Source organism: Pseudoliparis swirei, chromosome 6 (genome assembly GCF_029220125.1).
Source record: "Pseudoliparis swirei isolate HS2019 ecotype Mariana Trench chromosome 6, NWPU_hadal_v1, whole genome shotgun sequence".
Lineage (NCBI taxonomy): Eukaryota > Metazoa > Chordata > Actinopteri > Perciformes > Liparidae > Pseudoliparis > Pseudoliparis swirei.
In genome coordinates, this window is record NC_079393.1 from 15571337 (window position 1) to 15592893 (window position 21557).

The following is a 21557-nucleotide window of genomic DNA, read 5'->3' on the forward strand; positions in this document are numbered from 1 at the left end:
TGAAGCTTTGCCTGAGCGAGCCCTTCTTCTAAACTGGTTGCTAGGTTACGGCAGTATGATGTTGCAGCCGGAAGACAGCCTGCTAAATGATGTAGTCTACTTCCTCCAAACTATATTCTACTCTGGCATGGGGGCATTTCACGGTGACTTGGGGCACTATGAAAAGCAGCCATCTGGACCTCTGCAGGTGACTTTTTCTTTGCTCCGCCGGCATCGTCGCTCTGCGGCGCGCGAGACGGCGAGCCGAGAATTGTTAACGCAACACGTAGAGACAGAAATGACAGGCTGTTGTGTAGATACGATCAATAACAGACGGCTGTTTAATTTAATAAAAGAACAAAGACGTGCTCTTTAAGAAAAGGACCTTAAATTATTTCTGCTGTTATCTGGCGCTATAGAAAAAATTACACGGTGGCGGGCGGAGATTTTTAATTTTTTTTTAAACTCAAAATTGTCTGGGAGCCATATGCCGTCACCGGAAGATCCATATATGGCTCGCGAGCCATCGGTTCCCGACCCCTGCTTTAGATTGTCAAGGCTGACTAGTGTCTCCTGCCCTGGCATGTGATATAATCAATGTCTGAATGTTGGGCCTGACAGAAACTTTATTTGTTTCATTAACATATTGAATAATATTATATCTAAACAAATTAAATCTTGCAGTGATTATCCCAAATACATACATTTTCCTACAAGTCAATATCCTACATTGCTGCTGAAAGAAAAAAAATTACCATCATTGTTAGCCTACTTTATGTACATGCTCATTATAAATTGTTTTAAATCTTAACTTATGCACTGGAGACGCATACAAAGCTAACCCCCCCATAGCTCGCTTTTGCCATCATAAACATACCTTTGCTAAGAGAGAGAATTGGCGTGCAGGCAGAGAACGGCTATTTATCGACTTCCCGCTGCAAAAACATGACCTCAGCACACAGAGGATACGTGGACCGATCCCCAACTCTGATCACAGCTTAACACAACTTTACCCTGACTGTCTCCAGAGAACAGTCTCTATATTTCCATGTTCAAACCCTTTATTCTCTCTCTCTCTCTCTCTGCCTGTCTCGAAGCTACTCTACTTTATCTTCCAGTCCCCTTCACTGTGTTTCTGAGTGTTTTCTCAGTCATGGTCTCCATCCCCCTCTTTGTCTCTGTCAGGGTGGCTGTCTATCCTGTAATGGTGTCCCTGCAGTAGACTGGTGCCGGCCGTGCTCTCTGTTCGCCATTGACAGAAATGAAAGAAAAGGCGCGACCTCTGATTGATCTTCTTGGCTGCGTTTGCTCCCTTCCCTCAGTCCCTTATACCGCCAGTATATTCCATGTCTGGTCTTTGACACTGATACCAACACCTGGCTATACGGACAGAAACGATCAGAGTATTTAAGGATTCAAACAAAATATCTAAAATATCCATGTCCACCTTCAAAACCGTAGGCTGTTCTTCCACACATATTGTAGGTAGACAACTCTTCAATTAACTTGAAATGCACCATGGTCACTCTAAATGCAATTGATTGCGGAGTCTGGTTCACAGTGGGGGTTTTGTGTTCATACAAAGTGTTGGAAGTGGAGGAGATGCTGTGAATTTACACGAAATAAAAAAATCATTATATCTGGCACAAACAGACAGCCTCATGCAGGGATGTAGTAAAATGCATGCATAGTATGTGTATGCCCCCTCAGATGTGTAAGCAGCCTCTAACTTACTACCTCTCTGTTTTGGTGCTTGCCAACAATGTGTTGGCATGACAACTGTCCCAGTGAATGCGATGTGGGCTCACTGGAGCCAAGTGGCAGGAAGGAACTCAAACAGTGCGTGTCTGTGCAGGAGGATTTGCAATATGTGTGCCGGGTTAATGTTCTGGTCCAACCAGCCCGCTCTGGGACCACTGCCATGGTGAGAGCTACAGCCGTAGATCGTCGTGGCAAAAGGCCGGCCATCAGTAAAACGATCAAAACCAACAACCACCTGAGCTTTGTAGATGCAACTGCATTTGAACAAGCACCAGCTGTGGTTTCTAATTGGCAGCAGTCTGCAACAAGTGCACTTCAGACAACTACATTTTCTCATTCACGAATGTTGTTAAGTCACATTTTGTGATAACATATTTCTATTAGAGTGGTGGAACGATCACGAGACACTTTCTGTAAAGAAGGTCCAATAAATAACAGGAACTTTTGACTATTAGCTCTTCAGATGCTCTTACAAATTGGATAGCCTTGACAAACTTTAGCTGATAGTGATCTTTTTCATTTTAGCATCTGCCATGTGACAAAGTCGCCATTCAGACACCGCCAGCATCGTTTTTTGTATTTAAAGACTATGAGTAGGCTAGCACTCCTCAATCTCTCAATGCCAAATCTCACAATCTGAAAGGGCAGGTTGACACAAAAGACGCTGGAAGAGATTTCATGGCCAAATGAGATTTTGATGTACGCATACTATGACCAAAGGAATAACCACGCTGTAGAGTTCTGATGCAAAGGGCAGACAACAATGTGATTGCATGCAACTGATACTCAGACTGAATGGTCATGTTCCTTTTTAACTTAATTTGAGAGTTTTTTGGAAAGGGGACAACAGCATAGGAACGAGATCCCTGGGTCAAAGTGAAGAAAGCAATTACTTCTCTGATGGAAGTCTTCAGTCCTAATAATTACACGTAACGAAGGCATGAGTGACAGCTAACCTCAAGCAGGAAAATAAATACACTAATACAGTAGGTGGTACTCAGCTTCATGCAAACAATGGAGACTGTCTTTAACCCTTGTGTTGCCTTAGGGTCATTTTGACCCGAATCAATATTACACCCTCCCCCCGCCTTCGGATTAATTTGACCCCATTCAATGTTTAATGTCGGTGTTCTTTCGGTAGTCAACAAACAAACATAAAGTGCCTCACACTTAAACTTGGAAAACAATATTAATTCTAATAATTTTCTGGAGGTTTTAATTGCTGGCGTCAAATTGAACCCAAAGGGTAAAATATGTTAGTAAATATAAAGGTAACAGGAGGGTGAAACATTGAATCGGGTCAAAATGACCCAAAGGCGGGGGGAGGGTGTAATATTGATTCGGGTCAAAATGACCCTAAGGCAACACAAGGGTTAAGAAGTTGCTCCACTGCAAAACAATACATGCCATTTGTTCTATTGGCTATGGAGGAATATTGGGGCTTAACTAAACAACAGTTCAGTACATAAGCCAACCAACACCTTAGATGGACATCATTGGTCTCCACTGTATCATTTGAAGCAGTGACCTGCCACACTGATTCATAATCACCTCCACAGGTAAACTAGTGAGTGCAAACACACAGCAGATGGTGACATGCATTCATTCAGTCACACATGAACACACACACGCTCCATTACAATGACAAATAAGGTGCTGAGGTACATATATTCTATATACTGTGCAGTACAACTTTGGATCTTCTGTGACACTGCCCAACATGCTGCATTGCACGGCCTCATAGAAGTTCTCATTATGAATTTTTAAAAAAATCTCACTGGGCCATTATCGTAAAAGTTCAGAGTGTATACAAAAATAGAATACAAACAAAGCATTAAACGGGAGTACTGTAGCGTTATAGAGAGCCGGGGAGAATGACATAGAATATGACAGAAAGAGGCTTACATTGAGCAATGGCAAAGAGAGATGAGAGCAAGCTAAAGACAGACACAGCTGACAAAAGGAAACAACTGTTCAACAGGCGCCCAGTTATTCACGAGTGTCCAAGAAGTCTGGTACAGTGTTGCTCTCCGTCTCTGTGAGTGCATTTAACTTCCGAGTTGTGCCCTTGATCAGTCAAGGCTCCTGGCTTAAAAATAGCATCGTGAGGATGCAGTGCTATTTATACTCCTCACACACCCTGCCTCAATGCACCCCTGCTCGAGTGTGTATATCTGTGTGTATGCAATGATGAATTGAGCTCATTTAAATTCTTGCTTTGCAACGCTATATTGCTTTGAGCCGCGTGATTCATGTTCTTTTGCCTTCATACTTCCTTTTAGATTCTCTTTATTCCAAGCAATGGACACAGAAACACAGGCATGTACTCACAGAGTGAAGAAGGCACCTGCTATGAATCATTCATAGTGAATAATGAATGAATAATCATTCATAGTGAATAATGAATGAATACATGAGTAACAGCTGGTGAGGAAAGGAACAGTCTTTTCTAAACATGCAAACTGCCATATTTCTCACAGATAACAGTGGATGCGTCAAACTCCTGTATTTGCCCACAGAAACTGACAAGAAATGATGCAGCTATGCTGAGAGAGGCTGATGGCTTTCTGCCACTGATGCACTCAAACTGATTCAGACAGGGATGCCATGGGAGACTTGCCAAAGCCAAAACACAACTTGAGTTCTATAAAATGCTACAATAGGTTCTCTGCACGTTGATTTTTCTGAACGATAAGGACGTTTGAGTCTTTAGTATTTAGATTATTTTCAAGAATAAATATATTTACAAATAAATAGACCTGGGTTCCTGGCCTCTTGGTTTGCTCACAGAACCCCGTGTGGGAATCCCATTATTCTCGATTAAAAAGAAAACCTGACGATGCTTCACTGACAAATATGTACAGCACTATTGTGTGTGTTTGCATGTCGTACAGTAAAAGTGTAATGTTAGGTATTAGGTATAGGCTTTTCTGAATAGAGAGAAAGCATATGTCTCAGGCTACATATACGTGTGTGCATGCGTGCGTGTGTGTGTGTGTGTGCGCTTGACAGTAAGTGTGTGAAGGTGATAGTGGAGAGCATTCCAATAACCTGAGTGGAGCTGTAATTAGATTTGGATCCCTCCACTCTTTATTAAACCTCAGTTCAATTCAGTGTAATAGAGAGAGAGAGCAGAGTTGCATCTTTCTGAAACAAGGGGGACACAACCAGACACACGCACTCTAAGAACGAGAAAGGGGGATGACTATGATGCGGTCATTGATACCTGAATATATGAGTCGGAGAATACATGCTAATGCTCTGGGGGAGAAGAGAGCACATATGGAATCAGGAAGATTTAATATTATATAGTCGACAGATAATACAAGAGTAGATTTAATGAATAGATAATGAAATTAGATCTAATGACAAGGATGGAGGTTGACATGAAATAGGAGAAGTAGAGGTGGCTGCCAATTAAGACGATGTTGTGGAAAAGGGCGAGTGGACCCCGGAGTAGATACAAGAGTGAATGAAGTAGCGGGACAATAAATAAGAAGCAAGAGGGAGTTACGCTGCTCTGAGTCAAATGTGAGCTGTGGTTTGCTGCATGTTTGTCCTCATTGGACTTCTTTTACTTAGAAGAGGGGCGAGGGAGTGGTGCAGTCTCTGGCTCATCAGTATTCAGCAGAGGGAGGGAGGGAGAGAGAGAGAGATTTAATAGTTATAAAATAGTTGAAGAAAAAACAACAACAATATGGAACCAATGAAACAATGTCAAAGAAAGAAGGCTACAGACAAAAAAGAAAAATGAGGAAGCAGGAGTGTTGTAAAGTATAGTGGGAGGAGGTGGAAGAAGAGATGCGGGGGGGGGGGGGGACCTCCAAGGCTGACTCAGAGGGATCCCTCTTCTCTTCTCATCCCTCCCTCCGAGGCTTGAGGGCGACATGACACTCCTATTCTTTCATTCTCACTTGCTTTTCATTCCATGTTTCATTCTTTCTCCCGTACTGTGTCAACCCTCAGGTGGAGACACAAATAGAACTGACTACCTGATAGTACCGTCTTTTTTTCTTCTTAGCCGAGGACAATATCACATGTACCCCTGGCTCTGACGACACAGAAATAGAATGAAACTATGTTAAATACAAAGGTGAGTTATCACTAATATATTACGCATCGGGACACGCAAGAAAATCTCCATTAAACATGGACACAAACTGATCAAGATCATATCCGGACTTATCACCTGGTACACTCACCAGCAGGGAACAGAAAAGAGTGGTTCTCCATCAGTATGCCAGTGATTGATTAGCTGGAGAGCAACCATTGATTGTCTGTTGATCGTTAATAGATTAGTGATAGATTGTTTGTTGTTGAGTTGTTCATCACACACCTGACGGTGTGATTGACGAGTCAGGTTGTCACATGAATGATGGTGTCTATGCTGTGAATAATGATGTTGATGATGCTGTAATGCTCCAGCCTCCACTTCATATTATTACACAACAAAATGCCTTGTTGAATGAAATTACATGTGACTTTATGGGAGAGTTGGGTAAGCGAGTGGTCATGGGGTGAAATTCAGGAACATTATTAATGAGCAGAATCTCAAAGGAGAATGAGTGTGTTCTTGTTTGATTGTTTTTCATTTCAGGGAGATTTTGTTTTTGATTTGGAGAGAGAGCTCAACACAAAGAGGTCAGGACACAAGGTTTTTCAAATGTGTAAAAAGGACATGACCTTTGAATGCACATTTTCACACCGATACGTGCAAAGTGGGTTGTCCCTGTGGAAGACAGGAAAGGCCTGTTGTCATCAACCATCTGGAGTCACTCAGTTAGTTTGGCCCGGCCCTCGTCGAGCCCAAGTCAAACAGTGTGCGTCACATTGTACATGATGGTGATTGTAAATCAAAAGCATATCAATGTTTGTGTTGAATATGTATCGGCATCAGGTAACGGCTCCAGTTAATGCAGCAGTGTTCCTGTTCATGTTAATCCATACACTGATCCACTCTGCAACTGTTGGCTTAGCCATGTTTCTAATTAGCATTTAGTGTGAGGCTACATCTCAGTGAATTACTTCTATGTTAGGCAGGAATGGGTTTTAATTAATTTAATGATAGGGTACGTGTGGGGTAGTCCTGTTAGCTAGGATGCACCCTGTAAACATGTTTGGAAAACAAAAAAATGAAGAGAATGAGAGTGTAATAGGAGAACAGGTGGTGTGTGCAGCAGGGAGCAGGTAGGTGCGTGGGCGGGACGTTGCACCCCACTGTGACTCTGATTGGACAGCTCGAAGGTTAGCTGTGACATCAACGTCCTTGCCTTGGGCTTTTGACTACGTCCAGTATCGCCCCCCCCCCCCCCCCCCCCCACACTCATTCTTGTGGCCTCTCTGGTTTTCCTTGTGAGGGTTGCTGAGAAGCATGATGACATACTATCAACAGATAATAGCAATATGTTTGAATAAAAAAAAAATTATTTGATAGTTATCTAAGGGGCCGTCCTTCAACCACAAGGTTGGTAGTTCAATCCCCGCCTCAAGGAAGTGTCCTTGAGCGAGACACTGAACTCCATGATGCTCCCCGTCCGCTTCATAGCAGCCAACTGCTCCTAAACTCTAAGAATGGCTTAAATGCAGAGGTACAATTTCATGACAGTAACTGTATGTATATGACTATTTAAATGACACTTAGGAAGAGCAAACATTGGCCTTACAGGGAGGGGGGTAGCTAACAGGTAGTTTACATGCTTGATCTGTGATAAAGTAAGAAGGCTTTTGGGAATCAGCTCAGAAATTAAAGAAAATGTCACATCTAGAGTACAATTCTTTGGACGAAATTTTGTTTCCATTTTTTTTTATGGATAAGATTCCGCTGTGTTAACAAGTCAACATCTGGCTTAACAGTTCGATCATTAGAATCATATCAAAGGGGCACAGCCAAAGCCACATGTGCTGCAGACTCTTACCCTGTGGCAAACGTTCAGTAGCTACGCCTCTGAGTTCTGTCCTACTGTACAGTCGTTTTAAATGCTTTGAATACACTGATATGAAGCAAAAAATTATATAGTTGATGTATATACAGGACTGTCTCAGAAAATTAGAATATTGTGATGAAGTTCTTTATTTTCTGTAATGCAATTAAAAAAACAAAAATGTCATGCATTCTTACAAATTATCAACAAATCAATTGAAATTTATTTTTATTTTATTTCTTTAATATTTTTGATTACACAAAAATCTAAAAGAAAACTCTAAAATAAAAAAAATTTTAAATTTCAAAAAAAAAGTAAAAAAAAAAAAAAAAGAACACAAGTGTTTGTCAAGGTTCAGGAAACTTTGCAGGTGTTTTTAGTTAATTCATAGTTATTTTTTTGATTTGTTTAATATTTTTTTAATATATTATTTGTTTCTTCTTTAGTGATTTTTTCTATTATAAGAAAGGTTTTTTTAATAAAATATATAATCAGCACTAATATTTCAAAATTAAAAATAAAAAAATTTTTTTTTTAATTTTAATGAATTTGAAATTTTTTTGATTTTAATATTGAATGTTTAAATAAAGAACATCACAATATATATATATGTATATATTGTGTATGTGCTCACAGGTTTTTAAGAGAGTGAAAAGACAGAACATGGGCAGAGAAAGACATTTCTCTCATATGTGCCTCGGATATTAAGACAGCTGGCTGCTGAATACTTGAAGGATGCTGTTTATCTAACTTGTGGGAGGCAATTATTTACACTGTGCTGCACAACCGTAAACACACAAAGGCAAGCACACAGACCGACAAACACTAGAAGACTGTGTGCTACCAGACAGAGAGGAAGTCCAATTACCAGTAATTAAACCCAAGCTCACTGTTGGAAGCTAACATATTTAGTCTAAATTCAATACTTGGCACACAAACTCATATCCAACCTGATTTGCAAGTAGCAGACGAAAAGATAAAATGGATGAATATTTCTAAAAGAATATTGTTTCTCGCACCAAATGTTTTTTTTTTATTCTCTAAAGACACAATTGTATCATTTAAAAGTATATGTCAAAGCTATTAGGCACTAACGGACAGATGAATATGCATTTTTGTCTTAACAATAGCAGACTTTGTGGTCAAATTTATATTGTAGAGTGCTTCACTTGTATAATCCACAGGCTCCTGGACTAGCTCAAATTAATGTACATACCTGTGTAGCTATTGTTGGAGACAATTAAGTACATGCGAAGAGAAGCATATCTTCAGACACAGGTTCAACAGACAGATGTAGCCGTTGTAAGACATGTGATCAGTGTGCCAGCATGTTCCCAGAGATCACAACAGCTACGTTCTGAGCCCGTGTGAAGCTAGACCTAGAATAACACATGATGACCCCAGTCCATGTGTGTTTGTTTTTGTCGTAGAGCTCGTCCAGGTATCCTCCACTGCCCATAAGGTGTTCATATTCTGCGGCCAAACCCCATTAATCACGTTTGTGAATGTCTAATCGCAACGTTACTTCCACTGGTTTCATTTTCATGGCTGTCTGCAAGATTTATAATGGCGTTTGGAGAAGGTATACGTGGTGTGTGAGTTTGCGTTTGGTTGTGTGCGTGCAATGTAATACATAGTTACCAAAGCATGCTCTTAAATAGTCACCTTGTTGAGGAGAAGAATGTCCTGCATGTGCACTTAAGGCTCACAGTGCGGGAAACAGCATGTTCACACACACACATCCGTTTCCTTGAATGTGTTTTTGTGTTCCTGTGTGTTACCGTTGCGTTAGCGTTGGCTTTGATAAAGTGTATGTATGTGTGTGAATGGGTTTGTATACCTGAGTGTGGGTGTATGGGGTCACAAGTTTGCACAAAGCTTGACCGGGTCACAGTGGCGTGTGTCCCTGTTTGTTACCATGGTGATAGCAAGTGGCCCTTCAAGAGATGTCCATCCGCATGATGAGATCAGATTACATCGATGAAGGGGAAGAGTAGAAACAAACAGAGGGGTGAGCAGGGGAATGAGTATATAGGGGGGATGCAAGGTGGGGGCACGGGCCAGGCAACCTGTTAATGGAGTGTACAAAAGGGATCATCTCACACACACACACACACACACACACACACACACACACACACACACACACACACACACACACACACACACACACACACACACACACACACACACACACACACACACACACACACACACACACACACACACACACACACACACACACACACAGCTGTGGCCAGATACACACATGTGAGCAGAGAACGACCACACAATCTGATTAACTTGTAACCATCCATTTCTTTGAACTGACATCAGTGAAATAAGCAGACACACACACACACATAGCCGAATGAAACACCCCATGATACCAATGAAGTGAATTCTGGTCCAGTGGCAGTCGTGAGTGAGGAAGGACAAACACATCTCATTAAACGGGACTCAGAGTCTGCTTGGAGAGCTGAATGGGGATGACCCTGTTAACTGGCGGACAGCAGGGCTGTTTGTCGAGACGAAGGCTGTCCAGAGACATTGATTTCAGACAGCAGCCCAATGGACTGACAATCACAGAGTAAAGAGTGGGAGGTTTTTTTAAACACATGCTCCATGGGTACACAACAGTAGTGTAGCATTTGATTCAGGCATCTAAACTAAGCAAACATTTAAGGCCCATCTACTGTTGTTCATTGGGGTTATAATGTGCATCTTGTGCATAACTAAGAGGAAATGAAGGATGAAAATGTGGAATCACATGACAATATAGTGAACCATGTCTTATTTCCCCTTACACATTCTCTAAATCTCACATATTTGTTTCTGATTGGTTCAGACAATGGATCAAACTTGTAAACATGAGAATAAGCTTGAAGATTCTTAGTTACTGAAGTCCCTTTACAAACCTGCAACATTCACATCATTTATTTGTGATAGCAGAATGGAAAATAATGGTCTCCTTGATGATTTATAGTCTTAACCACATTGCCATCCTTCTCTCAAAATGAAAAATAAATAAATAAATGTTCCATTCATGTTAATCATTAATGTCATAGGCATCATCGTCTTCAATATACTGGATATCAGCTATAAGGCATCACATTAATGAATACATAACTGATAAAAAGGTGTCTTTTTTTCATTCTAGTGTAAATACTTTATTAATGTAAATGATAAAAGTAAACATATTAATTACATAGCAATGCTCAAACCGAAATATAATTATTGCTATCTACAGTTAAGTTACTAGCACTAATCCACCAACACATCCTGTGAAACATTATGAGATTACAAAAAGAGTCGAGTTCTACACAGCAAGTCAACGTTTGAGATGCCGAGGGAGGAAATAATTGTGAGTGCAACAGATGATTTGAACAAAATTATTTTAAATTATATATTTAAGCAGCAATTGGTATTCACAAACTCACACGCTCACATTTGGCACCCTGGCCTTTCCTTTTTACAATCTTCATTTTAGCAGAGAAGATTATGAGAGACATTCCGAGAATAACATTGATAAGTTGATTTAAGGCCATTGTCACCACTTTACTGAATTATGCCCAAGGAAATCGGCAGTGGTTGGGCTTACTGTGATCCGATCCAATTCTATGTAGGATAAAAAAACAAAATAAAAACACTATTATGAGTAACATTTTATTTGTATGTTGTTCATGAGCCTAAGACAATTTAATTTCACAATGCGATAGTGAATAAAACAATGTAATCTTGAACCTGGAACTGTGGAGGAATTCAGAATGACATTATTTTCTGAATAAGTGTGGCAAAAACGTATCGTTAAGAATAAAGTTGGTAAGACAGGGATCAGTCGAATTGCCACAATTCGGCTGAACTTAAATTTAAAGTGCAAATCCAGACAATTGCACGCACTTAGAAGCTGCCAAAACAGAAAAAAGAATTGAGAAAGCCGCCTCAGAAATAAGTGTGCGCATGATCAAGATTTCACATTAAAATCTTTTGATTTGCTATTATGAGCCTGTGGGCTCTTAAAGGTGGACTTGCAGGCTGACTAGCAGTTCACATTTGCTTTGCACTCTCCAAAATCTTTTTTCATCAATATATATTCCAGACTGCTACAGCATAGATAACACACTGGATATTCCTGATCATTTCTATGGGGAATCTTAACAGGAGATTTTGATTTTAATTGGCTTTAAAAAGAAATCAATAATTGAGGAAGACCCCTCAGTTGACGTAAGATGAGGTTTGGAATTTTAAATCACACTTCAGCTGCAACATGAAGTTGCTTAAACAGCTTGCTCTCATTACATGTTGAGACGTTTTCTTTTCAAATTGTGATGAATATCTTGCAGGAGGCAACAGCCAACTAATAATCAGAATATGAAGAAACAAAGTGCTACGTGAAGCTTTGCTATGAAGTGCTATTTACCATCTGAATCCAGATAGTCATCCATCACTAACAAATGATAAATCAAGAAAGGAACTTGACAAAGAATGTGCAAGAACTAATGGTCTTCATTAAACTCCACAGGGAGACACATCTTCCCCTGTACAGTAGAACATATTCATTTCCTCAACAGGCCACCGCATTGTCCTACTAGCAGGTGAGCTCAGAGACATCTATGCTAATGCTGTAACACGCGTTACACACACACACACACACACACACACACACACACACACACACACACACACACACACACACACACACACACACACACACACACACACACACACACACACACACACACACACACACACACACACACACACACACACACACACACACACACATATATATATATATAAATTAGTGAGATTCACCCAGTCTGATCCCATCATAAAGATGCTTCTCTGCTGGTACGGCTGGTGATTGACGAGGATGTGAGGACATAGATGAGTAACTGTGTATATTTATGTGTGTGTTTGTGTTAGGGGGGGTTATGAGGCTCATGATCTCACAATAACTGAATTATCAACATATCTTTAGTCTGAAGCAGTATCAAAGTTACCTTCAGCGCACAAAGAATTCTGTTGATATTTATTCAGGCGCTTGATGTGTCGGTGTTTTTGATTTGCTCGTCAACTTATTCAGGAAAATGAGACAGGAAAAGATAAATTAATTAATCCTCCTATCGTCTCCTCTTTTTCACTTGCCTTGCCGTCTCTTGTCCTCCATTGAAAATGTGCCCTATTACTATTAACAATTCAGCCATTTATGAATGCAGATTAGATGCAATGCATTATGTATCAAACCAAGGGTCATCCATCCCGAGAGGATGTGGCTTCTCGGGCCTTGCCTCTCCGTGCACAAGGAGGACTGGTAGGATTACGTGCACTAACAGAATGTGGTAACCTTAACAAACCGTAGACACAGAACCTTCACTGCCTGGGCTTTAAGATGTTCAACAACCATTTGACATCAGTGACGTATTCCTCAGTCTGTATCCCAGGACTACAGAAGCATATTGAATGCAACACAGTAATGGTTACGATGGTCAGTGTTGCATATCACAGCCAGATGGTTTACTTGGCTGGGCCTTGGTGCTGGCAGCCATGCGACTGTAAGCTTGTTTTCTGCATAGCCAACATGAAAGAACAGCAAAACACTATGTTTTCACATTAGTGGCAGGGTTATGGATTCAGCTGCACCGACAGAAAAGCCGGTGACAGCAGATCTATTCGGTAGATGGAGGCATACTGGCTGCTGTTGAGTCATCACATTTCCGATACAATTTGTGTGAACATCAGTATGCATAACTGTTTCTGACAATGCTGTATCATTTAGTTTTGTTTGGCAAAAACATGATTCTGAATTGCTGGGTCTGAGTTGTGTCTCATCTGTTTTAGTAATTCCTGTGTAAATGGCAGCTGTGTTTCCATAAAACAGACACAATACTATGTATGAAGACAAGACATCAAATAAATCAGGAGTAGTGCTACTAGTACATGTTTCTAAGGTCAGAGAAGCTGGAAGACAAAAAACATCTCCTGTAGGAAGTAGTAGGATTACTTCGGTATGTATCCAGGCAGAGAGAAGTATCTTGTGAGTAGGTTTAGACGAGTGGTCGTGTGTTGTTTACTACTGAACGTTTCTGGGAAAAAAGAGGAAGAGAGTGATCCACATTTTTGTGTGTGTGGCTGTTTGCAAAAAATCCAAATTGAAATTCCAAATTGACCCTTAATCTGTACTTTCTGTGCCTCTGTAGATCTGAAAGAAACATGAGAGGCATCAGCATGAGTGTGACCGCTCTCCCTCTCCAGCCTTCTGAGAACATGAGGGAACTGTTGCATTCGGCTAATGTGGGTTTGATCCATGGTGATGTATGTGAAGTGGCAGGATGTAGGGTGTGGGGTCAATGTGAAGCTGGGTGTCTGTGGACAGGTGATAAGTGGAGGGACTAAAGTAGGTATATGTTCAGGGGGAAGAAGGACAGAGGGTGAGTGTATGCATACCAACATCCAACAGCACATGGGACCTGTTTGGATTGGCATGCCCTCACCTTGAAGTAGCCACAGATTCAGACTGAGATTGCACACACGTGGGGTCAAACAGGGTCGGGAACTAATTGCTACACTGCAGGTCTAGAGTTGACATACTGAGGTGTATGGGAGAGATACAGGGTGAGAATAATATTATGGAGTTTACCTTCTACGTCATTACAGTCATAGTCTTGAGTGAAGCGTGGATGGAGAGACAAAAGTACACACATACAAACACATGAAAGCAAAGCCAATGGACCTCTGTGTAAAGCAGAAAACAGCACATTTACCAATGGATGAAATGACAATTCATGAAGTCAGGCTCAAACAACACCAACATGACTTCCGGATTGAATGATTACATAACTGCATCCGAAAAACATAGTGAAGTAATGGTGTGCTTTGTATGGGAGACGTTATGATATTCTGCAACTAACCTGGCACTGAAAGTCTTGAGTGCCACATAACGCCACACACTTTACAGGAGAGCCTACAAGTAACTCGTAGTGATGACATACAGAATATTAAAAGCAGTGAAGTCTAGAAGTAGTCGTGACAGAGTTAGGTTAAGTGAGGTCATCAAACATGTACACAAACAATAGCAGACAACCTACCTTTGACTCTCTCTCCACGGTTCAGTTGGATCTCCCCCTCCCCTTGTGGCGTGTAGGGCTTGACCACAATGAAGGCACGTCCCGGTACAGCACTGTAGAGTTTCCGTTTGGGCCCACGGGGGCCCGTCAGTGCTGGAGGCGTGTGATAAGGGGGGCTTGGGTCTCTCTGCACTGAGCCAGGGCTGTAAACAAACACATATGTTACTGTGGTGATTCCAGGGAGCTGGTAACTGAAGCCTGTGGTCACCGACATGGTTGTCAGCGGGACAGCAGTCTGGTGACACCCCCTGGTTGTTACGCCGGCCAGGGATTCATTCATTAACAAGTCCAAGTGCCTGTCGATCAAGTCAACAATCAGTGTTCAATGGGAGAGTCATGAGCGGAGAGTGCACTTCCCCCAACCACTCTCTCCTCCTCTTATTCCATCTCTTCCTTCTTCAATAGCACAGACAATATCCTTCTTGCTTTCTTTCACCCTCTCCTTCTATCACTCCCGTCTTGCCGTGTCCTAACCGAGGTCGGAGTAAAAATGTTTAACGATAAGAGGGACTGCCACTGATTTTTTCTCTGTGTGGGTCTGTCAGATCCGTCTGAAAGCACTCATGAGTCAAACACATCCTGAGTTGGGGCTCCAGAAGAAGCCCCCTCCAGAGAGGGAGCGAGATCCCCGTGTATCCCCAGTTCCAGCTGCTCCAAGCGGGTTACAGATCCTGCCTCGTCCTTGCGTCCTGGTGCTCCAGCTGTGGAGGAGAGAGGCTGGGTCTGCTCCCCGACTCCCGCTCCTTCTCCTGGGAGTCCCGCCGCGTCTGCCTCTCCTCTCCCCTCCACCCCTCACATGCACACGCCCGCTCACACACACTCACACACACTCTGCCAAAGCTGCCGCTGCTGCTGCTCTCCGTGGCTTCCTTCCCCTTTGATGGCTCGCTCACACACCACAAGCCCTCTATGTGCATTCTAGCCGTGCGCACAGGCACATACACAGACAGCCCTCTCCACTCCTGCTAACAGGGCACCTCTGCTAGCATGGCATACGCCACCACCAGCATGATGCTAACACATCGCTGACACTCACACACACACACTAGTCCCAGAGCACGATTGATCTCCTGCTGCCTGTCTGCCTGCAAGCGTGCATGCGCCATGGCTCCCTGAGGCGGGCTGTGAGAGTATGTACGTGTGTGTGTGTGTGTGTGTGTGTGCTTGTGTGCAGTGGGGCGGGGGGCAAAAAGCTTCAGCCCATTTGGTTTAATTGTCGCTCCTCCCTCTTTCCCTTTGCCTTGATTCCCCTCCTTGTTTCGTTCATTCTTTCCCTTCCCTTTCACCCTCTTACCCCTCTCCTCCTTAACATTTCTTCACATTGCATCTTCCCTCTCTCCTTCTCCTTGTCTCTCTCTCTCTCTCTGGCGGTTAACTCTAATACAGCAGCGGCAGAGCTCCGCCTATTTCTTCAGTCATCACTACAGTACTTTGCCACCATGGTGTCAGTTGCATTTACCATCATTCTGCTGCTTGTGATGTCAAAGATTTCACTCAATCCTATTTGGACTTGCATAAAAAAAACAATGTAATACATAGATATCATTTACATATATCTAATAAAATCCAATCTACAATTTGCAGGAGAGTGAGCTATTTTATAATACACAGGACTTAGTTTCCATTTGTCTTAATATCCTTTAAAGACAAGAAATCTCTAAACCCTTTATAATATATTTTTAATAATGCTAATACATCCGTCCAACAATTAAACCCACAAGCTAGCAAAAACGAGGTTTCAGTGGCCTTAAACATACATTTCAGACAACAACTCTGCCGGTTTTCTACATTAAAATCAAGTCAGAATATCCTGAGATCACCAAAAATGCCCTAAAAACCCTGCTTCCATTTCAACATTGTGTCTTTGTGAAGCAGAATTTTCTGCAGCGACAGCGGCCAAAAAAAAGTTACAGAGTAGACTGGACATAAAGAACACCCGTCAGGTGTCATTGTCTCCCATCACCCCTAGATGGGACCGGCTCTTTGCAGAGAAACAAGCTCAGGGCTCCCACTAAATTGGCGTAATGATGAGTTGTATTTTTATGCACTTTATATTTGTTTTTAAAAATATTTATTACGTTATATTTAGCGCCCACACCCCATGAAAGCGAGTCCATACAAATATTGTCTTATATAAAACCGGTCCATGGCACAAAAAAGGTTGGGGACCGCTGCCTTAAATTATATATATTTCAATGACTCAAATCTCTCTGCCACACATACACCTACTGGTTATGTGCACAGCTCGACCTCAGCCGCTCCCTGGAGGTGAGCAGATGACAGTCGGGTTGACATGTTGTCTAACTTTCAGACAGAAAGGAGGGGGTGGAGATGGTTCTTGCTCTTATCTCTTCTTTTTGACCAGTTTGCGTTTCACAAGATGAGACTTGAATTGGCAACTGGTCATCAACATTTTAAAATGAAAATAAGATATTTGCCATAAATCAGATATCAGAAATTCAAAAACATTGACATCTATGAAATGTGATTTGCCGAATTGTCTTTTATTAATTGCATTACATTTCTACAATCCAAATTTCTGCTCTCTTTATATTTACCATGTAAGATTTGCCCATTTCTAATTTGAAAGCAATTTCCATAGGATGCTCTTTAACTCCCCAGTTACCATTCGAATAATTAGTATCATAGTCTGCCTACTTGTTGGTAGTATCTCAGACTGCACTTCTACATTATTACATTTCTTCTCTGGCTGTAATACATTTGGAAGGGTCTACCAGAAAGCTTTGTAGTTACTTTGAAATAAGACGTAATGAGAGCAAAGAGCAGACTCTGTTCTACTTGTGACAAGGAAGGTTTAAAAAACCCATTTAGAATCTCTAATTTATTTCTCATCTGAATTCAAGAGGCACACGAAAAACACTCAGTGTTCTTGCCTTTTCTCCAGAGTTGCATGTTTCTATATTTTCGCAAGGGTTTCATGCCTGTTTTCATGGTCCATAGTCATTGTCCTGTTGGATACCGGATAGGAACAAATATTCTACCTAGATCAATACATACATTTTATTTCAGCGTTATATCTACTTTTTTTCCACGAACAATCAATGTTGTTACAATTTTAAACATGTCAATTGGTAAATTAAGTTTGCACTATGACACGATTTACCGTTTTCATATGCAAATGTGTGCTGCTAGTTTTTTTTCATTTCATTTCGTTGAATTTGTTCTCTCTTTCCTTCTCTTTCAATGTGCCTCATAAGTAGCTTCTACAAGATACAGATGTAAGGTTCATTGCATGCACAGAGACCCCCCCCCCCCTCACACACACACACACACACAGTTCTAATGCAGTATATTACAAAAGCGTCATGGTTTCCTAGGACACATGCCTGCCTCTGTAACGATGGCAACTGTCAATAAAATAACATAAAACATAGCTAACAAATGCACTGATTAGTAGTCAATAATATGCACTTGAATCTCCATAACGGTCCATTTGTCATTTGATGATGACAAATGATTTGTGATCATTTGCCTTAAAATACACAGATTATTGTACCAGCTGACTATTTTCTCTATATATTCTCATTTCAGTTTAGACAGCTAATGCATGAGCTGTATTTTAGTTTATACAGAACACAGGGACCTTGGACTAATATTATGTGATTCTTCATGCAAATTAAGGGATACCAAATAAAATAAGTTGCAAACGTTTCATCCTCAATAGTTTACAGTATGGGGGTTCCAACTTTTGTGGATGGTGGTATAAATGCTAATAACTGTATCGTTGAAAAATGATTTTGTTGTCTGGTTTTCATCAAAAGTCATTTGCTTTTATAATTTAAACAAATTGTTCAGTTTTCGTGAATATTCATATCTAGAACAAATAATGTTGATGGGGTTTTTAATTCAATTTGTGTGCAAGATCAAGAGCAAACGTGCATCCTATTTATTACATGCCTTTCACCTTTTTATCAATCTTTTAGAGATAAGATCAACTTTGAGATTATTCACGATAAGTGGGTCTTATTGGAAGTCTCAATTTAAAACACCTCGGATGCTTGATTAGGATCAATAGGAAGACTAGAGACAGGTTCACATTTAAAAAGCTCAATAATGAGTCTGAGCTCAGTTTATAGTCAAAATATATGAATAGTCTACATAGTTGTGAAGAGGCAACTGCAAATATCAGAAAATGTCATTTACACAGACGCCTTCAAAATTAGTTGCAGCATCTTCTCACATGAAAGCTCTGTCTTCTCCGGTAAATGGATCAATTTGTTTTATCTGGCTCAAATAGCCCAGCTATCTAAGGTGAGATGAGCACCTTATAAACAAAGTCATAATCCTCATCACATTTTGCATCCTAATGATCATCTGTCCTTGCGTGGCTGCACTTGAATGAATATGTGCTGTCCCATTAGTTTTTGCACAATGTGGGAGTGTTTATGGCTATTAATGTGGAAGTATCATGAGGACTCATTCGGCAGACATATTCAGCAAATCTGTTTGTACATGCTTCAATTGGTGTGATCAACATGCAACCGAAAAGGTGAAGGGCTTATATATGCAGAAGGAGCTCAAAGTAAAAACCTCATGGGCACATCCAACTGAAGGGGACCTCAAGGCAGACACAGAACACACTCGAAGGATTACAAAGCCAATCTGGCCTGGGAACACCTCAAAATCCTCCAGGAAGAGCTGGAGTGTGAGGCTGGCAAGAGGGACATCAAGGCTACCATGTTATCCTGCTGCTCCCACGACCGGGAGCACAATGAGTGGTAGAAGACGCTCAAGGGGAGTTAAGGTATCCAAATTACTGGAATGTTACAGGTCTGTGCCTGCAATTACTAGTCACCACAATTGGGGAAGACTACTATTCATTTATTATAATGTATTCTACTATTAATGATCCATATCCACATTGTTTAATATAATATAGTCGCAATGGAGAAGGCTCTGTCACATCATGCTCAATTCTTAGAATCACCTTTATATATTGTGCATGTACATTATTGCAAGTTGCTGTAACACCTCCAGGGTGCTTTACACTGCATGACCTCGTCGTATTGCGTTAACTTATTGTGTGTGGCCAGGTCAGTGGAGAGAGGATTAGTGTTTGAAACAAAGGATAAAATGCAAAATAGATTAATGTTAGCCTATCAGCATCACCCTCTGACACAAATTATGATATGCACTACTAAGAGCGATCCTCCTGTGTCCTCTTGTGATATGGATTCTCCACAGATGAAACAGAAGAAGCTCAACTCTTTATCTCCTCCTCTTCCTGTCCTGCTTTCTTCCTTGTGTGGCTCAGCCGTTTGTCTGTGTTAACGCGCCATGTATAATCTACACACCAACAGCCACTTGTGTAACCAATGCAAAAAGGGGAGAGGGAGAGGTGAGGAGAAGCGCAACAAAGAATTAAAATGAGGAAGGGAACGTGATAACCCATATTGGGTTTGTAGCTTCTATTCATCTCATGATGGGTCAGGATACTGAACATAAGCAGGTAATGACGCCATGATGGTGGCTGGGGAGTAGTTAGGCTCAGCTGTGGAGGGGCGTGGGGGAGTGGCTCAGGGAACAGGTGCCAGGAAGAGGCAACATTGGCCTCAGCTGCAGGGGATCAGCTAATTAGTGTCTTTGCCCTATATGAGGTGGAATAGGGATGGAGGCACGAGAGAAGAGAGCAGAGGCACCGTCTGCAGTCTGCAGTCAAATAAAGAAGATGACACAATATCACCCTTGTGTGCTCATCCTTGGGGGGAGAAACCTACATGTGACTGACAGCCAAGAACCTGTTACAGCCATCTTTTGTGTTCCTTTACAGCCAAGTGGGAATTCAAGAAAACCGGTGCTGGAAATGCTTTCTCAGGTGTCATGAAATAATTGTTTTCAAATTCAATAAATACCAGCAAAAAACTCATTTCACTTTGAAAATGAAAGAGGAAGTTGATCGAAAATGGGAATTATGTGTCCATACATTCTCTTCTGTTCCAGGAAAACTGAAACAAAAGCAACAAAGTGAAAATGGAAAAGATAATAGTTGTTTATCCTCTGCTCTGTAACATAATATGTGTCTATCTGTCAGTTCCAGAGCTTTTCTTCCAAACCAAGAGTGATGGCTGGGTCCTAAGGTGCACAGCTCGATATCAGAATTTCAGAAGCTGACACTCAAGAGAGAATGCTCTCGATGATTAATGATCTCTTCGTATTGACAGCACAACCAATTAACCTCTTATGACACAAACAAACTTGCTTTGTTCTAACTAAAATATCATCAAACAGTGTTATGTCTTATTATATTGGCAACTGCATCAGCTGAATGATTGTCAAACCCACATGTTTGTTTTTGTAACGTGATCTAGTCCTAATAAAGCTGACCTAACTATTTTTACTACAGTCTCCATCTTTCTCTCCATTCCTGCTCAAGCCTTGACCAAGCTATTGAACCCTGACGGAGCACGTGCCACACGAATGAAGTGATGGGGAGTTCCACAGGAACTTGCAGGATTCTGCCTTTGGGCGGGCTGTTGACCGGCCAAACTAATTTCACACTCCCCTGGTACCCATAATGCCTCGAGTAAAACCATCGGCATAAACAGAAGGTCAGAGAGAGAAACAGAGACGGGGAGGGAGAAATATTAGAGGGAAAGTAATCAAGGACAGCGTCAGTCCCACTTGGATGCAGGTTCAGGCCATGGAGACCAGCTGCTCATTTTGGGCTTTTTATACATTCGCCTCACATTAATACTTAGTCTTATGGAAGGTTAATGCAAAAGGGTCTCAACTCCCCAGTAGACAGAAG

General features: G+C 41.4%; 1 protein-coding gene across 19 annotated transcripts in view; it reads right to left on the reverse strand.

Annotated features, from left to right (window-relative positions):
• The window catches only part of shank3a (SH3 and multiple ankyrin repeat domains 3a), a 175741-nt gene that overhangs the window by 37752 nt on the left and 116432 nt on the right, over positions 1 to 21557 (reverse strand). For 17 of the 19 annotated variants that reach the window (XR_008831987.1, XR_008831989.1, XR_008831988.1 and 14 more), the window contains 2 exons: positions 14750 to 14931; positions 14302 to 14325 (listed from right to left, as the gene is read on the reverse strand). Coding sequence is in view for 12 of the 19 variants with exons in the window: in XM_056416032.1 (XP_056272007.1) it covers positions 14302 to 14325; positions 14750 to 14931 (206 nt within the window). In the remaining 7 variants the exon portion in view is untranslated. The remainder of the gene's footprint in view (positions 1 to 14301; positions 14326 to 14749; positions 14932 to 21557) is intronic. The other 2 variants (XM_056416036.1, XM_056416034.1) reach the window with 1 other exon arrangement.